General features: G+C 35.5%; 1 protein-coding gene across 8 annotated transcripts in view; it reads left to right on the top strand.

Annotated features, from left to right (window-relative positions):
- The window catches only part of DZIP3 (DAZ interacting zinc finger protein 3), a 115,109-nt gene extending 102,678 nt beyond the window's left edge, over positions 1-12,431 (top strand). For 5 of the 8 annotated variants that reach the window (XM_036850583.1, XM_036850588.1, XM_036850585.1 and 2 more), the window contains 6 exons: positions 2,241-2,366; positions 4,437-4,576; positions 7,626-7,746; positions 8,243-8,389; positions 8,476-8,577; positions 10,122-12,429. In XM_036850583.1, coding sequence (XP_036706478.1) covers positions 2,241-2,366; positions 4,437-4,576; positions 7,626-7,746; positions 8,243-8,389; positions 8,476-8,577; positions 10,122-10,232 — 747 coding nt within the window. In that variant the 3' untranslated portion in view covers positions 10,233-12,429. Of the gene's footprint in view, positions 1-2,240; positions 2,367-4,436; positions 4,577-7,625; positions 7,747-8,242; positions 8,390-8,475; positions 8,578-10,121 lie in introns of all 8 variants that reach the window. The other 3 variants (XM_036850589.1, XM_036850590.1, XR_005019704.1) reach the window with 3 other exon arrangements.
- The last annotated feature ends 3,153 nt before the right edge of the window (positions 12,432-15,584 follow it).

Raw genomic sequence — 15,584 nt, 5'->3', positions numbered from 1 at the left:
GTCACTTATCCGTTCTTCTGCCTCAGTTATTCTGCTATTGATTCCTTCTAGAGAGTTTTTAATTTCATTTATTGTGCTGTTCATCATTGTTTGTTTGCTCTTTAGTTCTTCTAGGTCCTTGTTAAATGTTTCTTGTATTTTCTCCATTCTGTTTCCAAGATTTTGGATCATCTTTACTATCATTACTTAGAATTCTTTTTCAGGTAGACTGCCCATTTCCTCTTCACTTATTTGGTCTAGTGGGTTTTTACCTTGCTTCTTCATCTGCTGCATATTTCTCTGTCTTCTCATTTTGTTTAACTTACTGCGTTTGGGGTCTCCTTTTTGCAGGCTGCAGGTTCGTAGTTCCTGTTGTTTTTGGTGTTTGCCCCCAGTGGGTGAGGTTGATTCAGTGGCTTTTGTAGGCTTCCTGGTGGAGGAGACTGGTGCCTGTGTTCTGGTAGGTAGGGCTGGATCTTGTCTTTCTGGTGGGCAGGGCTGCCCCTGGTGGTGTGTTTTGGGGTGTCTTTGAACTTAGTATGATTTTAGGCAGTGTCTCTGCTAATGGGTGGGGTTGTGTTCCTGTCTTGCTAGTTGTTTGACATGGGGCGTCCAGCACTGGAGCTTGCTGGTGGTTGGATGGAGCTGGGTCTTAGCGTTGATACGGAGATCTCTGGGAGAGCTCTCGTCAATTGATACTACGTGGGGCCAGGAGGTCTCTGGTGTCCCAATGTCCTGAACTCGGCTCTCCCACCCCAGAGGCTCAGGCCTGACACAGGCCGGAGCACAAAGACCCTGTCAGCCACACGGTGAACTCAGTGACGTCCTTAGTATAAAGCTGCTGCTGACCTTTGTGATCATAAAACTCAATCCTTAGTCTTGTTCCCTACCCTCAGATTTATGCCTCAGGACTCTTACTCTTATTGGCTATAATCACACCACCATTTTGTACCTAAGAAAATTATAATTTTTAATATCTAATATTGAAATTTATATTTCCCCAGTTGTCTCAAAAATCTCTTTTTCTTAACTAGATTGACAGTACTTCCAATGTGGTTATAATTGCCATTACTTTAAAAACCCTTATTTTTAAAAAAACAGTCCAAACAAGGTTTATACTTTTCATTTGGCTGATTATTTTTCTTTAAAATATAACAGCTACCTAACCCCCTCCCTTTTATTCATATCATTTATCTGTTAAAAAACTAACTTCCTACATTATTGATGTAACTGATTACATCCTTGTGATGTCATTATACATATTCTTCTATTTCCTATAACCTGATCATTAGATCTAGAGGGTTAGTTAGAATCAGGTTCAGTATTTTTGGCAAGAGTACTTTATAGGTGATGATGTATACACACATTAGAAGACACACAGTGTCTCTCATTTAGTGACGTTAAGAATCACATGTCATCCTTATCTCTCCATTATAAAGTTCCCCATTAACTTTCACCCTGCTGGTTTCAGTATCGTTACTTAAGAGCTATATTGATGCTCATTTTTTAAATTCAACGAATAGTTGAATTTCTGCTTTATGCCAGGTTTATGCTCCATAAACCTGTCCTCTTTTGTAGTCCAGCCAATAAGGTATCCATCCCATTGGTAGATGCTAAGAAGGGCTAGCTTTCTGCAACCCCCTGAGAAGTTCAGTAACATTCACAGGCATGTCTACAAGTCACTGTAGGAGGGTTTATCCCCCTGGCCCACCCCACTTCAGCTTTCCACTGTCCTTGGAACTAAACATAAGGTCAGAACTCCACCAGGTGGTACAAGGTCCCTTCAATACATAATAGCAAAAGTAATATTTTCTGTAGACAACTTTGGTTCTTTAGCAGAATTTCTGCATGTCAATATTGTTTATCAGCATGAACAGTACTCATTGAGGAGCTCCTTTCCATAGTCCTATATTATTCCATTTATCAGAGAACTTTAAAGATCACCTAACCCAACCCTCTTACTCTATAGATTAATAACTTGGTATCCAAGATTACCCAGCTAGGTGGAGAGAAAGTAGGACTAGAACCCAGTTCTTTTCTGTCTCCGTGCTCTTTAGTATATTTTACTGCCCTTTGCTTTTTCAAATATTCATATATTTAACTAATGTTATGACAACATTTTTTCTAATATGCTTTGTATCTAGATTTCAAATCAGTTCCCCCCCCCAAAAAAACATTGCTCTATGAGTTTAGATTATTGATTATATAAATATATAAATACGTGGGGGTTTTATTTTTATTTTCTATCTTTTCTATTTTAGATACGGCAGTTCTTGGGAAGACCCGTTATGAAAGAATCTTTCTTTAGACCCGTACTCACTGTTCCTCAAATGCCTGCCGTTTGTTCTGGAGTCATCTCTGCAACTGGTCAACCTAGACCCCCACTGGTACAGATCCCTTCTTGGTAGAATATACATTAACTAGCTTGCTGTCACTTACAGTGGACTTCCAGAATGAATGTCTTCTCTTTGTTCATTTACTTGATAAATAATGATGAAGGTGATGGTGGTAGTGATGATCATGATGATCATGATGATCATGATGATGATTGAATGAATAGTTCCATGTGAGGCACTGTGTTAAATGCATTATATATATTATTTAACTATTTCATTAAGTGATTATAGCTTAGTTTTTAGATACAAAGATAAATATAATATTATAGTAGAGAATTCTTATAGTTTTGCTTCTATAACAGGCACTAATGCAGGGTAGATTGATATTTTTAATAGATAATTTATATTTAGCATGATTGTTAGCTTCTTTGCTTTTCAACCTACCAAAGTCACAACATTATGCCACAAAGCTAAAGAAAAATTTTATATACACACACACATATAAGTGTGTATAGTAGGACACTATTTATCTATAAACAGGTAATATAAATCATATCACCTTGCAACGTATTATACTATAAAGTTATAAATCTTTCTAGCTACAAAGAACCATATAAGCTTTATCCAAACCTGAAGAAGCAACAGAGAAATTTAAAATGATTAGGATTGTTAGTTGTAATCTTGATCAAGGTAAACTTTTTATTAAAAGAAAAATCTTCTCCCAGATGATTGATGTTTAATATAATTAATGAAAAAATTCTCTAATCTTGACTTTCCCATAACTACATTCTAGTCAGTTGGGGTTTATTTTGTACCTATGTATTGCTGACAGCCTCCCTTTGAAACATATAGTCAAATGGACTTACTTATTTGTGTAGAGGCTGCCTCTGTATGAATAAATATGTATCTAGGCCTTAACATGTTTACTAAGTACCACATCTTTTTTAGCACCATGATATTAAAGTGTTGCTCATGTGGTTTGCTCCTGCACCATTCTATAAGGAACTATAAAATTTTATTGAAAACATTAAGGTACCTCAACCTTCTAATAAGATTACTTCCTGATTCCTCTGAAAAAGCTTGACATTGAGGCAAACCCAGATTTCTGGTGATATTCAGTTCTTTCTCTGACTTAGTAGGCTGTGTGTGAGTAATTTCAGTGGCTGTTAGTAATTTTTCATAAGTAATAACCTTATATTTGAAAATAATCTATAGTCTTAGGTAAAGGTTGCATGTTTATAATTATCCTAGTAATCAGATAAGCACTTCAAAAATATTCACTTACTGATATTAATTAATTAGAAAATTGATGGTTCTAAGAAGGAACCATCATAAAATATGAGGAAAACTTTGTTTGATGGTTTCATGGCTCAAAGTTGTCGCTACTACTTCCATACCACCTTTGTAACATTCATGACACTGGGCAGATATTCTAGTAGTATTCTCATCTTTATTTAGTTGTTTGAAAATTAAACTTCATTATTTTTCTAATTATAAAAGTAGTATATGTTAATTATAAAAAAGCAAATAATATAGAAATACATAAAGCATATACAAAGTATATAATAATTATATAAAGTAGAAAGCAAAATTACCCTGCTGTTGAATCCTAGAAAATAATCACTGTTTTCAGATTATTCTGTGTCTTACAGACCTTCTTCTGTGCATACACATTTAAGAAATGTTTTAATATAAAATGAGTTCTACCATAAATGCTGTGCCGTAGACTTTTTTTAAAAATGAGACATATATTGTGGACATCTCGCATGCTCAGACATACAAATCTATTTTTAAGAACTTGATTAGATATGCTACAATTTATTGACTTATTCCCCTATTAACAAACTTTAGGTTGCTTTCAGAAATGCACACTCTGTATGTATTTCTGTATATGTTTGCAATTACTGAGACTAGCATGTGCCATTTTTAAAATAAAGGTAAACATATACAAACAGTTAGAAATATTGTGCTGTAAGGAAAAAAAATTCTAAAAAGGGAACATGTATGTCAGTATTCCTCTTCATTCTACCCATTTTCTGAGGTATGGAAATGTAATGTTGGCATGGAGCTTTGCTTCCTAATAATTGAAGCTGATGGGTTGTAACTCTGTGCTCCTTACAGATGACTAGCATAGCCTGGACGGTGCCAGCGCCTGTGGGAGAAGCTGTGCCTCCAAGTGCAGGTCTGGGAAGTGATCCCCCCATGATGAATTGGGAGAAGATTACAGACAGGCTGAAAACTGCCTTTCCACAACAGACCAGGTACCTTAGTCTCTTTTAGTGTTGAGTACAGATCATACTCTATAGTTTCCACAACCATAATTATGCCAATGAAACATTTCAGAGAAATATAACACCCCCCACACACACATACACACAAAGTACAGGTATTTCCTAACCATGGCCTTGGTAGGGAAAGTGAAATTTATTAAGAAGGGACAGTTTTCAGTATAAATGCTAAACCTCTTCACTAAAATTATTAGTTTAAAGTCATGAGAGAATAAACTTTTAAATTTAGGTTTGCTCATTTACTGAAAGTACAACCAGTTGTAAACCTACCCAATTTTATGCCACTAGCTGCAATAATTATCTTAATAACCTATTTCCAAAGTGAATTTTAAGTTAATTGTATGCCATATAAGCCCAAACATAATCAGGTTTTACTTTCCTATTTCCTTAATTTTATTGAGGGTTCTTGTAGTTTCTTTGTTAGGGGACAAAGAAAGGGGACATAGTTAAATGCAAGAAATCATTATTTTACTGTGCTTTTCACAGTTCTGACTTCAGCAGAAAGCTATTTAATTCTACTCCTCCATAAATGAAGTGTCTTTTATCTTTAATCTTGTATCAAATGAAATAATTCTAGTTTTCACCAGCATTTTCATTTGAAGACCAATGCTTTTATTTAACATATGTACCGTTATGTTTCAGGATTAGATTATGGTTTTATAAATATAATAGTGAATAGAAAATGAAAATAGAACTGTAATATAGTTGTTATAAATAGATATAGAAAATAAATAGTAAATCAAAGGTAGTTTTATAAGGCTGATGACATGACATTTCATTTGAGAAAGAAAACTACTTTTATCATTCTACCCTATCCTACCAAAAATGTATATGCAGGCTTTGGGTCAATGGCCATGGGAATGGAAAAAGAACATATCAGTTAAAATATTCCTAGATTTCTTTATCACATAATTAATGTGTCTTTCAGTCCTTGCTTTCATTTTCTGTTAAATCTTTGTTTTCTGTTTCTGAATTTTACAAAAGTAGAACTATTAACAATGATAGAAAGAGACTGATAGTAACATAGTTAAAAAGGAATATTTTAGTCTTTTTTTTTTTACATCTTTATTAGAGTATAATTGCTTTACAATGTTGTGTTAGTTGCTGCTGTACAACAAAGTGAATCAGCTATATATATATATATGTACACATATCTCCATATCCCCTCCCTCCTGAGCCTCCCTCCCACCCTCCCTATCCCACCCCTCTAGGTCATCACAGAGCATTGAGCTGATCTCCCTGTGCTATGCAGCTGCTTCCCACTAACTATTTTACATTTGGTAGTGTATATATGTCAATGCCACTCTCTCACTATGTCCCAGCTTCGCCTTCCCCCACTGTGTCCTCAAGTCCGTTCTCTACGTCTGTGTCTTTATTCCTGCCCTGCCACTAGGTTCATCAGTACCGTTTTTTAAAATTCCATATATATGCATTAGCATACGGTATTTGTTTTTCTCTAACTTACTTCACTCTGTATGACAACTCCAGGTCCATCCACCTCATTACAAATAACTCAATTTTGTTCCTTTTTATGACTGAGTAATATTCCATTGTATATATGTGCCACATCTTCTTTATCCATTCATCTGTCGATGGACATTTAGGTTACTTCCATGTCTTGACTATTGTAAATAGTGCTGCAGTGAACATTGTGCTACATGTATCTTTTTGAATTATGGTTTTCTCAGGTATATACCCCGTAGTGGGGTTGCTGGATCATATGGTAGTTCTATTTTTAGTTTTGTAAGGAACCTTCATACTGTTTTCCATAGTAGCTGTATCAATTTACATTTCCACCAGCAGTGCAGGAGGGTTCCCTTTTCTCCACACCCTCTCCAGCATTTGTTGTTTCTAGATTTTTTGATGATGGCCATTCTGACCGGAGTGAGGTGATACCTCATTGTGTTTTGGGTTTTTTTTTTAATTTATTTTATTTATTTATTTTTGGCTGCATTGGGTCTTCGTTGCTGCGTGTGGGCTTTCTCTAGTTGCGGCAAGCGGGGGCTACTCTTCATTGCAGCGCGCAGGCTTCTCATTGCAGTGACTTCTCTTGTTACGGAGCACAGGCTCTAGGCGTGTGGGCTTCAGTAGTTGTGGCGCACAGGCTCAGTAGTTGTGGCTCGCGGGCTCTAGAACACAGGCTCAGTAGTTGTGGTGCACGGGCTTAGTTGCTCTGTGGCATGTGGGATCTTTCCGGACCAGGGCTCGAACCTGTGTCCCCTGCATTGGCAGGCGGATTCTTAATCACTGCGCCACCAGGGAAGCCCCTCATTGTGGTTTTGATTTGCATTTCTCTAATGATTAGTGATGTTGAGCATCTTTTCATGTGTTTGTTGGCAATCTGTATGTCTTCTTTGGAGAAATGCCTATTTAGGTCTTCCACTCATTTTTGGATTGGGTTGTTTGTTTTTTTGATATTGAGCTGCATGAGCTACTTGTATATTTTGGAGATTAATTCTTTGTCAGTTGCTTCATTTGCAAATATTTTCTCCCATTCTGAGGGTTGTCTTTTCGTCCTGTTTATAGTTTCCTTTGCTGTGTAAACGCTTTTAAGTTTCATTAGGTCCCATTTGTTTATTTTTGGTTTTATTTCCATTATTCTAGGAGATGGGTCAAGAAGGATCTTGCTGTGATTTGTCATAGAGAATATTTTAGTCTTGAGTAAGAGAGCATTGAGAGATATGATATAATGAGCTCAGTACATAAATAAGTAGATAACAAACTTAATTTTCACACAGTGAGCTTTTAAAAACAGTTAAAATCTCTTTTTGGAAAGAAAATAAATACTAAACTTTATCACTCACAAACACATTAATTATCATTAATCAATACATTAGGAGTTTTCATTTTGGTTTAAAATAAATGCAGATGGACCTGTGATCACTTTTTTAGATCAGAAATCTAAAGGGTCACATCTGTTAACTACATATCAATCCTATGATAGGATTTCATATCTCCTTTGGAGGGCATAACCTCAAGGCAGTAGGAAAATCACCAGTGCTCTTTCCTTGATCTCTTCCAGAAAGGAGCTTACAGATTTCTTACGGAAATTGAAGGATACTCATGGGAAGTCCTTATCTAGACTGACATTTGATGAAATTGTTCACAAGATTTCCCAATTTATTGACCCCAAGAGATCTCAGGTAAAAAAAAAAAAAAAAAAGAAAAAAAGAAAAGACAACTTTATATCCTGGCCCTTATCTTTAGTAGTTAGTCATATTAATTATCTCCATTACATGATCAGGAAAACAGTCTATAATCATATTAAATCATCTATTAACAACAAACAGTGCAGCTTGACAAATGGCATGGGAAACACCACCTGATCATTCTAGAATAAAACTGACCCTCTTGAAATTTACTCTAGGTTATTTTGAATGGCTCTAAAAGGAGACATTTTTTCTAATTTTCTGCAAAGACTTGTTTTAATTGAAAGAGCACCTAGAGTTATTTTTGGTTTTACCTGGTTCTTAGTATATAAGTAATATTGCCAACATTTATTTCAAGATTTCTCATGAACCTGATTAACCTTTACCCTTTTGCTAATTCTCACGGTAGCCTATTCTATGGTATTTATCAGTTCTTCCTGTTTTACTTCAATTCTAAAAAAAATAATAAGTATAATATTCTAATTTTCAGAGTCAAGGAAAATCAGTGCCAAATGGTAATAGTGCTTCACCCAGCCATACTCCTCCACCTCAGGCTAATGCTGCCCAGCCCTCAAAACCAGCCCGGAGGCCCCTCGGTTCACAAGGTCCTGCCACATGGGAAGGAGCCAATAATTTGGTGAGACTGAGACTGTTGATTCTGAATACATTTAAAGTTAGAGGAGAGAAATGAACTGAATTTAACCTTATGTGTATTCTCCCTAGGATGATGAGGAAGAGGAAGAGGAACCTTGTGTGATCTGTCATGAGAATCTCTCTCCAGAAAACCTCTCAGTTTTGCCCTGTGCGCACAAATTCCACTCTCAGGTGAACTTATCTTTTTAATATTTTGCCATTAATCAATTAAGTGAAATTCATACTGCATTCCTTAAATTTGTATACATGTATCATCCACTGCTGTGTCATGAATTTCACTGGATATAACTCTGGGCTTTTGGGTACTGCACAGAAGCGTTTATATGTTTTCCCATACCTAGCCATGGATTGCATTGTGTTTTCTCAGATCTTGATACACCTAGCAGGAGAAGGGGACAATGACGAGATTTAATGGGACAGAGCAGCAGTTCCTTTGAACAGAACTGGAAGGAATGTTGATTGACTTGGCAGTTGGCAGTTTAGCAACAGTGCCACTTCACCTTGGCTTGTTATAAATAGTGTCCTTTGTCCACACCTAACGATAGCCAACTGCTGTTATAACGCGTAAGACTTAACAGTCTGTCCAGGCTCCTGTATTTGCTTTTGAAGATGCTGAGGCCTGAGTTTTGATGTTATAAAAATGTGAGGCTGGCATATCTTTTGTTAATTCTCGGCATTTATATAGATTAACTTCTGGTGTTGTTGCTGTGCAAGTGCTATTGATATACAATTTATGATCCAAGTCTTCTGATGCAGAGGTGTAATTTGACACAGGAAAAGATAATCTTACACAAGAAAGCCTTCTCAGGGAAGTGAACAATAACCAGCTCATTCAAGCCGTATCTGTAAAACATCATTTCAAAGATATATGATACCTGGTACAGAATTATGTTTTGTATCTGCTCTGATAAGAAGAGCTATACACAGAATGGCTAATCCCAAAATACCTCCAGGATAGATACTTAGCCATCTGGTTTTCCCATTTGAAGTTTTGAAAGTCCTAAAGATCCATTTAGAAAATAAATGTTTCACAAAACTTATTTTATTCTTTGCCATTGCTCATTGAATATAAAGCAGGTAATTCATTCAGGTTACTCTCAAGAGTTAATGGGCCTCATATCTATTGCCTATTCTTAATCCTCTCTCATCTGACTTGGGTCTTCATTATTCATTCATGTAAAAATGATTTGTTTTTGGAGAGTCAGTATTCAAGCAAATAACTTAATAGATAGTTCATAGCCAAAGAGTACTACCATTATGACCAAAGAAAGAGCAATCTGAAAAGTATATCCGTTATCTAGGGGATTTTAACTTCAAAACACCATAAGCACTTGATACAAGGTATTTGTGACATTTGTATGTTTAGGTATGACTTTTTCTAGATTATAAATTAGAATAATATATAATAAACTAGAGAAAAAATGTAATAGGTTTCCTCAGTCTCCTTATTAGGAAGAACTAGTCTTCCTGAAGATTGGGGTTAGGGGAAAGGATCTTAATAGAATAAACTGGCTGAAAGGTGTTCTCCTGTTACCAACTATATTGCTCAGCAAATCACAAAGTTCCATGATTGCAGCAGTTTTCATGGCAATCCACTAAATAAGGCTCTGAGATCCACTGGAAGATATGTTGGTTGGCAACCCTTATGTATGGAGTAACAGCTGCCTCTGCTAGGCTAAATCTGAGAGACTGACATGAATCTTTTTGCTCCTTAGTGCATTAGACCTTGGTTGATGCAACAGGGGACATGCCCAACCTGCAGACTCCACGTTTTGCTACCAGAAGAATTTCCTGGTCACCCCAGCCAGCACTTGCCCAAGATCTGATACCACGGGGTGACTATGCAAGGGAAGTTCAATTTTCAGACTGCAGCATTTAGTTTTGCCTTTTATTTGGGCTGATGATAGTGTGAGTGATGTGAAGCAGTACGCTCTTCAGTATTATGCAAAATAAGCTAGCTAAACTCATCAAAGCTGGAGCCAAAGAGGAGAGGACAAATCTTCAGGACTGTGAACTGAATTGAACAGGTTTAAAGAAGATAGAATTTTAAAAGTTACATTATATTTGCCCTTACCTTAGCAGGTATTTTCTTCCAACATAAAGATGATTACTGTTAGCATGTATACTAGGATGTCTTTTTTTGTCCTTATTCCACTCATCCTTTACTTTCTCCCAAATATACTACACTTTAATTTCCTGAAATAAATGTAAACAAGAGTAGGAAAATTCCCCAGATTTTAGTGTTCCTTTTAACTTTTAAAATTGATTATAAAAAGATATATTATTTATTTACATTTTATCTCTATCTTCCCTATTCTTTTCTATTCTCTAAAATACATACCTATGAATAGATTATGATCTACTTGAGGGTGGGGTCCAAACAGTGGTGTTTTGGAGCTGGCTTATAGTGGTTTATGAGAGACAACTGTTAGTTTCAGGAATTTTGTGAGCCAGTTATTCGAATTGTTGGTAGCTTGAAATCTGCCATAGTGGGAGTATTTTACACCATAGAAATTGGTAAACGCTGTAAGTAAGGGCTTATTTTCCCCTCAAGAGCTGGTTATTAAACATTTACCAGTATACCTCTGGGACCATGTCTGATGATTCTTACTGTTCTCAATGTCTTGCACAGTAGATGCAGCATAAATAGTCCCCAGAATTAGAAATCAGGAAGCAGTAAGAAAAGTTACTGTGCAAATTAAGTCATTTGCTCAGCTGAATAACTTTGGTGATTTGTAAACATGCTCTTTGGACCCTAATCGTGTATACTTTGGAGAGATTTTTTTTCTGCCTTAAAAGTTTCTAATTTCACTTTCTCATGCTGGGGGGGTATTGTTTGTGTATAGTTGCTTCTTATGACAGAGTTGACACCCACTGAGCTAAAGCTGCACATCTAAAGCTTGTCACTGAGAACTTTCATTCTTAGAGGTCGAAAACCTATTTTGAAATTAGTACTGTGTAAATTCTATAAGTGTTGTACATGTCTCTAGCTACAAAATTAAAAGAATTCAGTGACCTTGTAAGAAAAATGTTACACGGTTCATATTATTTTCCATAAATTAATGAAATTCATACTGTGAATAAGTGTTTCCTCACTCAGCAACTATTTTACCTGTATATTTCAGTGTAAATATATCTTGAATTTACTTTAAATCTCTATTTAAAATTATTATTTCTATAATTGTATGCTAAATGTTTTCTTCTCTAATGAGAATAGACTGGAAAATGTGGAGGAAAATACCCCAAAATGAAGGCAGTCATCTAGACATGTAAAGTGCCAAAAATGTCTTAGAATTGTACAATTCAGAACTTAAAGGGCCTTTAATAATTATCTTGTCTAACACCTCAGCGTCATGGTCATATAGCAAAATTACCTTGTAAAACAAATATTTTTTAGTGTATGTTTACAACTGTAATTTCACTTTCATGTGGGAAAGAATAAATGTTTCTTAATTGAATAACTAACTATTTTATCTGTGTATATCACTTTAACTGTGTCCTAAAGCTACTTGAAATCTCTATTTCAAACATCTATTTCTGTTTCATTGTGCTTAAACTTTTTCTTCTGTTGTGAGAAAGGATGGGAAAATATCCAAAAGGAAGGCAGTCATCTAGACTTGTAAAATACCAGGTATGCCTTAGAATCATAGAATGTCAGAGCTTATAGGGTCCTTAATGATCCTCTGATCTATTCCCTCATTTTACAGGAACATCTTGCCCTAGGTCATGTGGCTAAATAGTGGCTGAGCCAGTCCTAATACTTGAGAGTCCTGATACTCAGTAAGTAAGTCACATGCTTCCTCCACACATTCAGGCTGCTAGGCTGTATTGGTGCTGAACTGCTGTTCTTGGCTCCAAGGAGGGGGCCAGAAGACTTAACAGGATAGCTGATATACAGTGAGAATATAGTAGGACCATGCTCTTGAAAGTCATATCCAATTCTGCAGATGCTGAAGGTAATGGGATTTTTTTCTTTTTGAAGTATAATTAATTTAACAATAAAGACAACTGTAGTGGCCATTCTTCTATAAACAGTGATCACTGTCATGCCTGTGGCTGCTGAAGGATCCAGAACACCATACTGCACAGAAATTCAGTGAGGGAAGTAGCAATATTTACATCAAAAACAATCTGTAAGCATCCTGTAATATCACTGCAGCTGCCATCAGATAATATGTCTTGTAATGTTTTCCTTCATATTTATTGTCCATGTGTATAATAATATTTTCCAGCTTTTATGGGACACTTTCCTTGATCAAATGTTACTTTATTTGATCCACTAATAACTTTAACGTGGATACTCTCCTTTTTATTTTACAGACGATGAAACTGAGGCTCAAATAAGAGGGAAATAATTTGTCTGAGGTCATAGCTATGAAGTGGCATTCTGGGATTTGAATGCAGATCTTCTGTGCCTTAGCTGGTTTTCTCTTTCAGTACTTTATTGCTGCATCCCAATTTCAGATTGAATGTACACACAAATATTATTTTAAATAATATTCTTCAAGATAAGAAAATGAAATGAATGGCAAACCTACTGATTGTTTTGGACTACAAACATGGTATTGAGTATATAATAAAATATATAATAATAATACAACATGGTAAGAAAAGTTAGACTTTTCCCTTAGATGTCTTGGTTTGCTTGGGATGGTTCCAGTTAATGCCCATTGTCTTGACATATTATATTATTAATGCTCCCTTTTACTCTCAACAGTGTCCTAGTATGGATGATGAATTATATTTCATGGTTAATTTTTTTTACGAGATTCAAAATTTAGCAAAACTCCTCTGCATTTATAAAATGCTCCTGGAATACCTTATCATGTAGCCTGTCAGGTAAGAATCATCCACACACATAGCCTCTCAGGTAGGAAATCATCCACACACAGAAATGATATCAAAACCAACAATCGTGAGAAGACGAGAGTACAAATGCAGGATATTGGAAATGCATTTGAAATTAAGAGAACAGCAACTTAGAACAATTATATATTTACACATATATATATATACACACACACTGCTATATCAAAACCTCATGGTAATTGCAAACCAAAAATCTACAATAGATACACACACAAAAAAGAAAAAGCAATCCAAACACAACACTAAAGATAGTCATCAAATCATAAGAGAAGAGAACAAAAGAGGAAGGGAATAAAAAAAACCTACAAAAACAAATCCAAAACAACAAGATGGCAATAAGAACATACATACTGGTAATTACCTTAAATGTAAATGGATTAAATGTTCCAACCAAAAGACATAGACTGGCTGAATAGATACAAAAACAAGACCTGTATATATGCTTACTACAAGAGACCCACTTCAGATCTAGGGACACATACAGACTGAAAGTGAGGGGATAGTAAAAGCTATTCCATGCAAATGGAAATCAAAAGAAAGCTGGAGTAGCAATACTCATATCAGACAAAATAGATTTTAAAATAAAGACTGTTACAAGAGACAAAGAAGGACACTACATAATGATCAAGGGATCAATCCAAGAGGAAGGTATAACAATTGTAAATATATATGCACCCAACATAGGAACACCTCAATATATAAGGCAAATGCTAACAGCCATAAAAGGAGGAATCGACACAAAATAATAGTGAGAGACTTTTAACACCCCACTTTCATCAATGAACAGATCATCCAGACATAAAATCAATAAGGAAACACAGGCCTTAAATGACACATTAGACCAGATGGACTTAACTGATATTTATAGAGCATTCCATCCAAAAGCAGCAGAATACAAATTTTTCTCAAGTGCACATGGAACATTCTCCAGGATTGATCACAAAGTGAGCCTCAGTAAATTTAAGAAAATTGTAATCATATCAAGCATCTTTTCCGACCACAACACTGTGAGATTAGAAATCAACTACAAGAAAAAACTGTAAAAAACACAAACGTGGGAGCTAAACAATATGTTATTAAACAACCAATGGATCACTGAAGAAATCAAAGAGGAAATCAAAAAATACCTAGAGATAAAGGACAACAAAAACACAGTGATCCAAACCCTATGGAAAGCAGCAAAAGCAGTTCTAAGAGAGAAGTTTATAGCAATACACTCTTACCTCAGGAAACAAGAAAAATCTCAAACAACCTAACCTTACACCTAAAGCAACTAGAGAAAGAAGAACAAACAAAACCCAAAGTTAGTAGAAGGAAAGAAATCATAATGATCTGAGCAGAAATAAATGAAATAGAAACAAAACAATAGCAAAGATCAATAAAACTAAAAGCTGGTTCTTCGAAAAGATAAACAAAATTGATAAACCATTAGCCAGACTCATCAAGAAAAAGAGGGAGAGGACTCAATAAAATTAGAAATGAAAAAGAAGTTACAACAGACACCGCAGAAATACAAAGTATCCTAAGAGACTACTACAAGCAACTCTATGCCAATAAAATGGACCACCTGGAAGAAATGGACAAATTCTTAGAAAGGTACAACCTCCCAAGACTGAACCAGGAAGAAATAGAAAATATAAACAGACCAAACACAAGTACTGAAATTGAAACTGTGATTAAAAAACTTAAACAAAAGTCCAGGACCAGATGGCTTCACAGGCGAATTCTGTCAAACATCTAGAGAAGAGTTAACACCTAGCCTTCTAAAACGATTCCAAAAAATTGCAGAGGAAGGAACACTCCCAAATTCATTCTATGAGGCCACCATCATACTGATACCAAAACCAGACAAAGATAGCACAAAAAAAGAAAATTACAAGCCAATATCAGTGATGAACATAGTTACAAAAATCCTCAACAAAATACTAGCAAACAGAATCCAACAACACATTAAAAGGATCATACACCATGATAAAGTGGGATTTATCCCAGGAATGCAAGGATTCTTCAGTATATGCAAATCAAACGGTGTGATACACCACATTAACAAACTGAAGAATAAAAACCATATGATCATTTCAATAGATGCAGAAAAACTTTTGACAAAATTCAACACCCATTTATGATAAAACCTCTTCAGAAAGTGGGCATAGAGGGAGCTTACCTCAACATAATAAAGGCCATATATGACACACCCACAGCTAACATCATTCTCAATGGTGAAAAGCTGAAAATATTTCCTCTAAGATTGGAAATAAGACAAGGATGTCCACTCTCACCTGTTTTTTGTTTGTTTTTATTCAGCATAG

Source organism: Balaenoptera musculus, chromosome 4, assembly GCF_009873245.2.
Source record: "Balaenoptera musculus isolate JJ_BM4_2016_0621 chromosome 4, mBalMus1.pri.v3, whole genome shotgun sequence".
Taxonomy (NCBI): Eukaryota; Metazoa; Chordata; class Mammalia; order Artiodactyla; family Balaenopteridae; genus Balaenoptera; species Balaenoptera musculus.
Note: the sequence above shows the minus strand (reverse complement) of the source record. Positions and strands in the feature narration are given on the sequence as shown.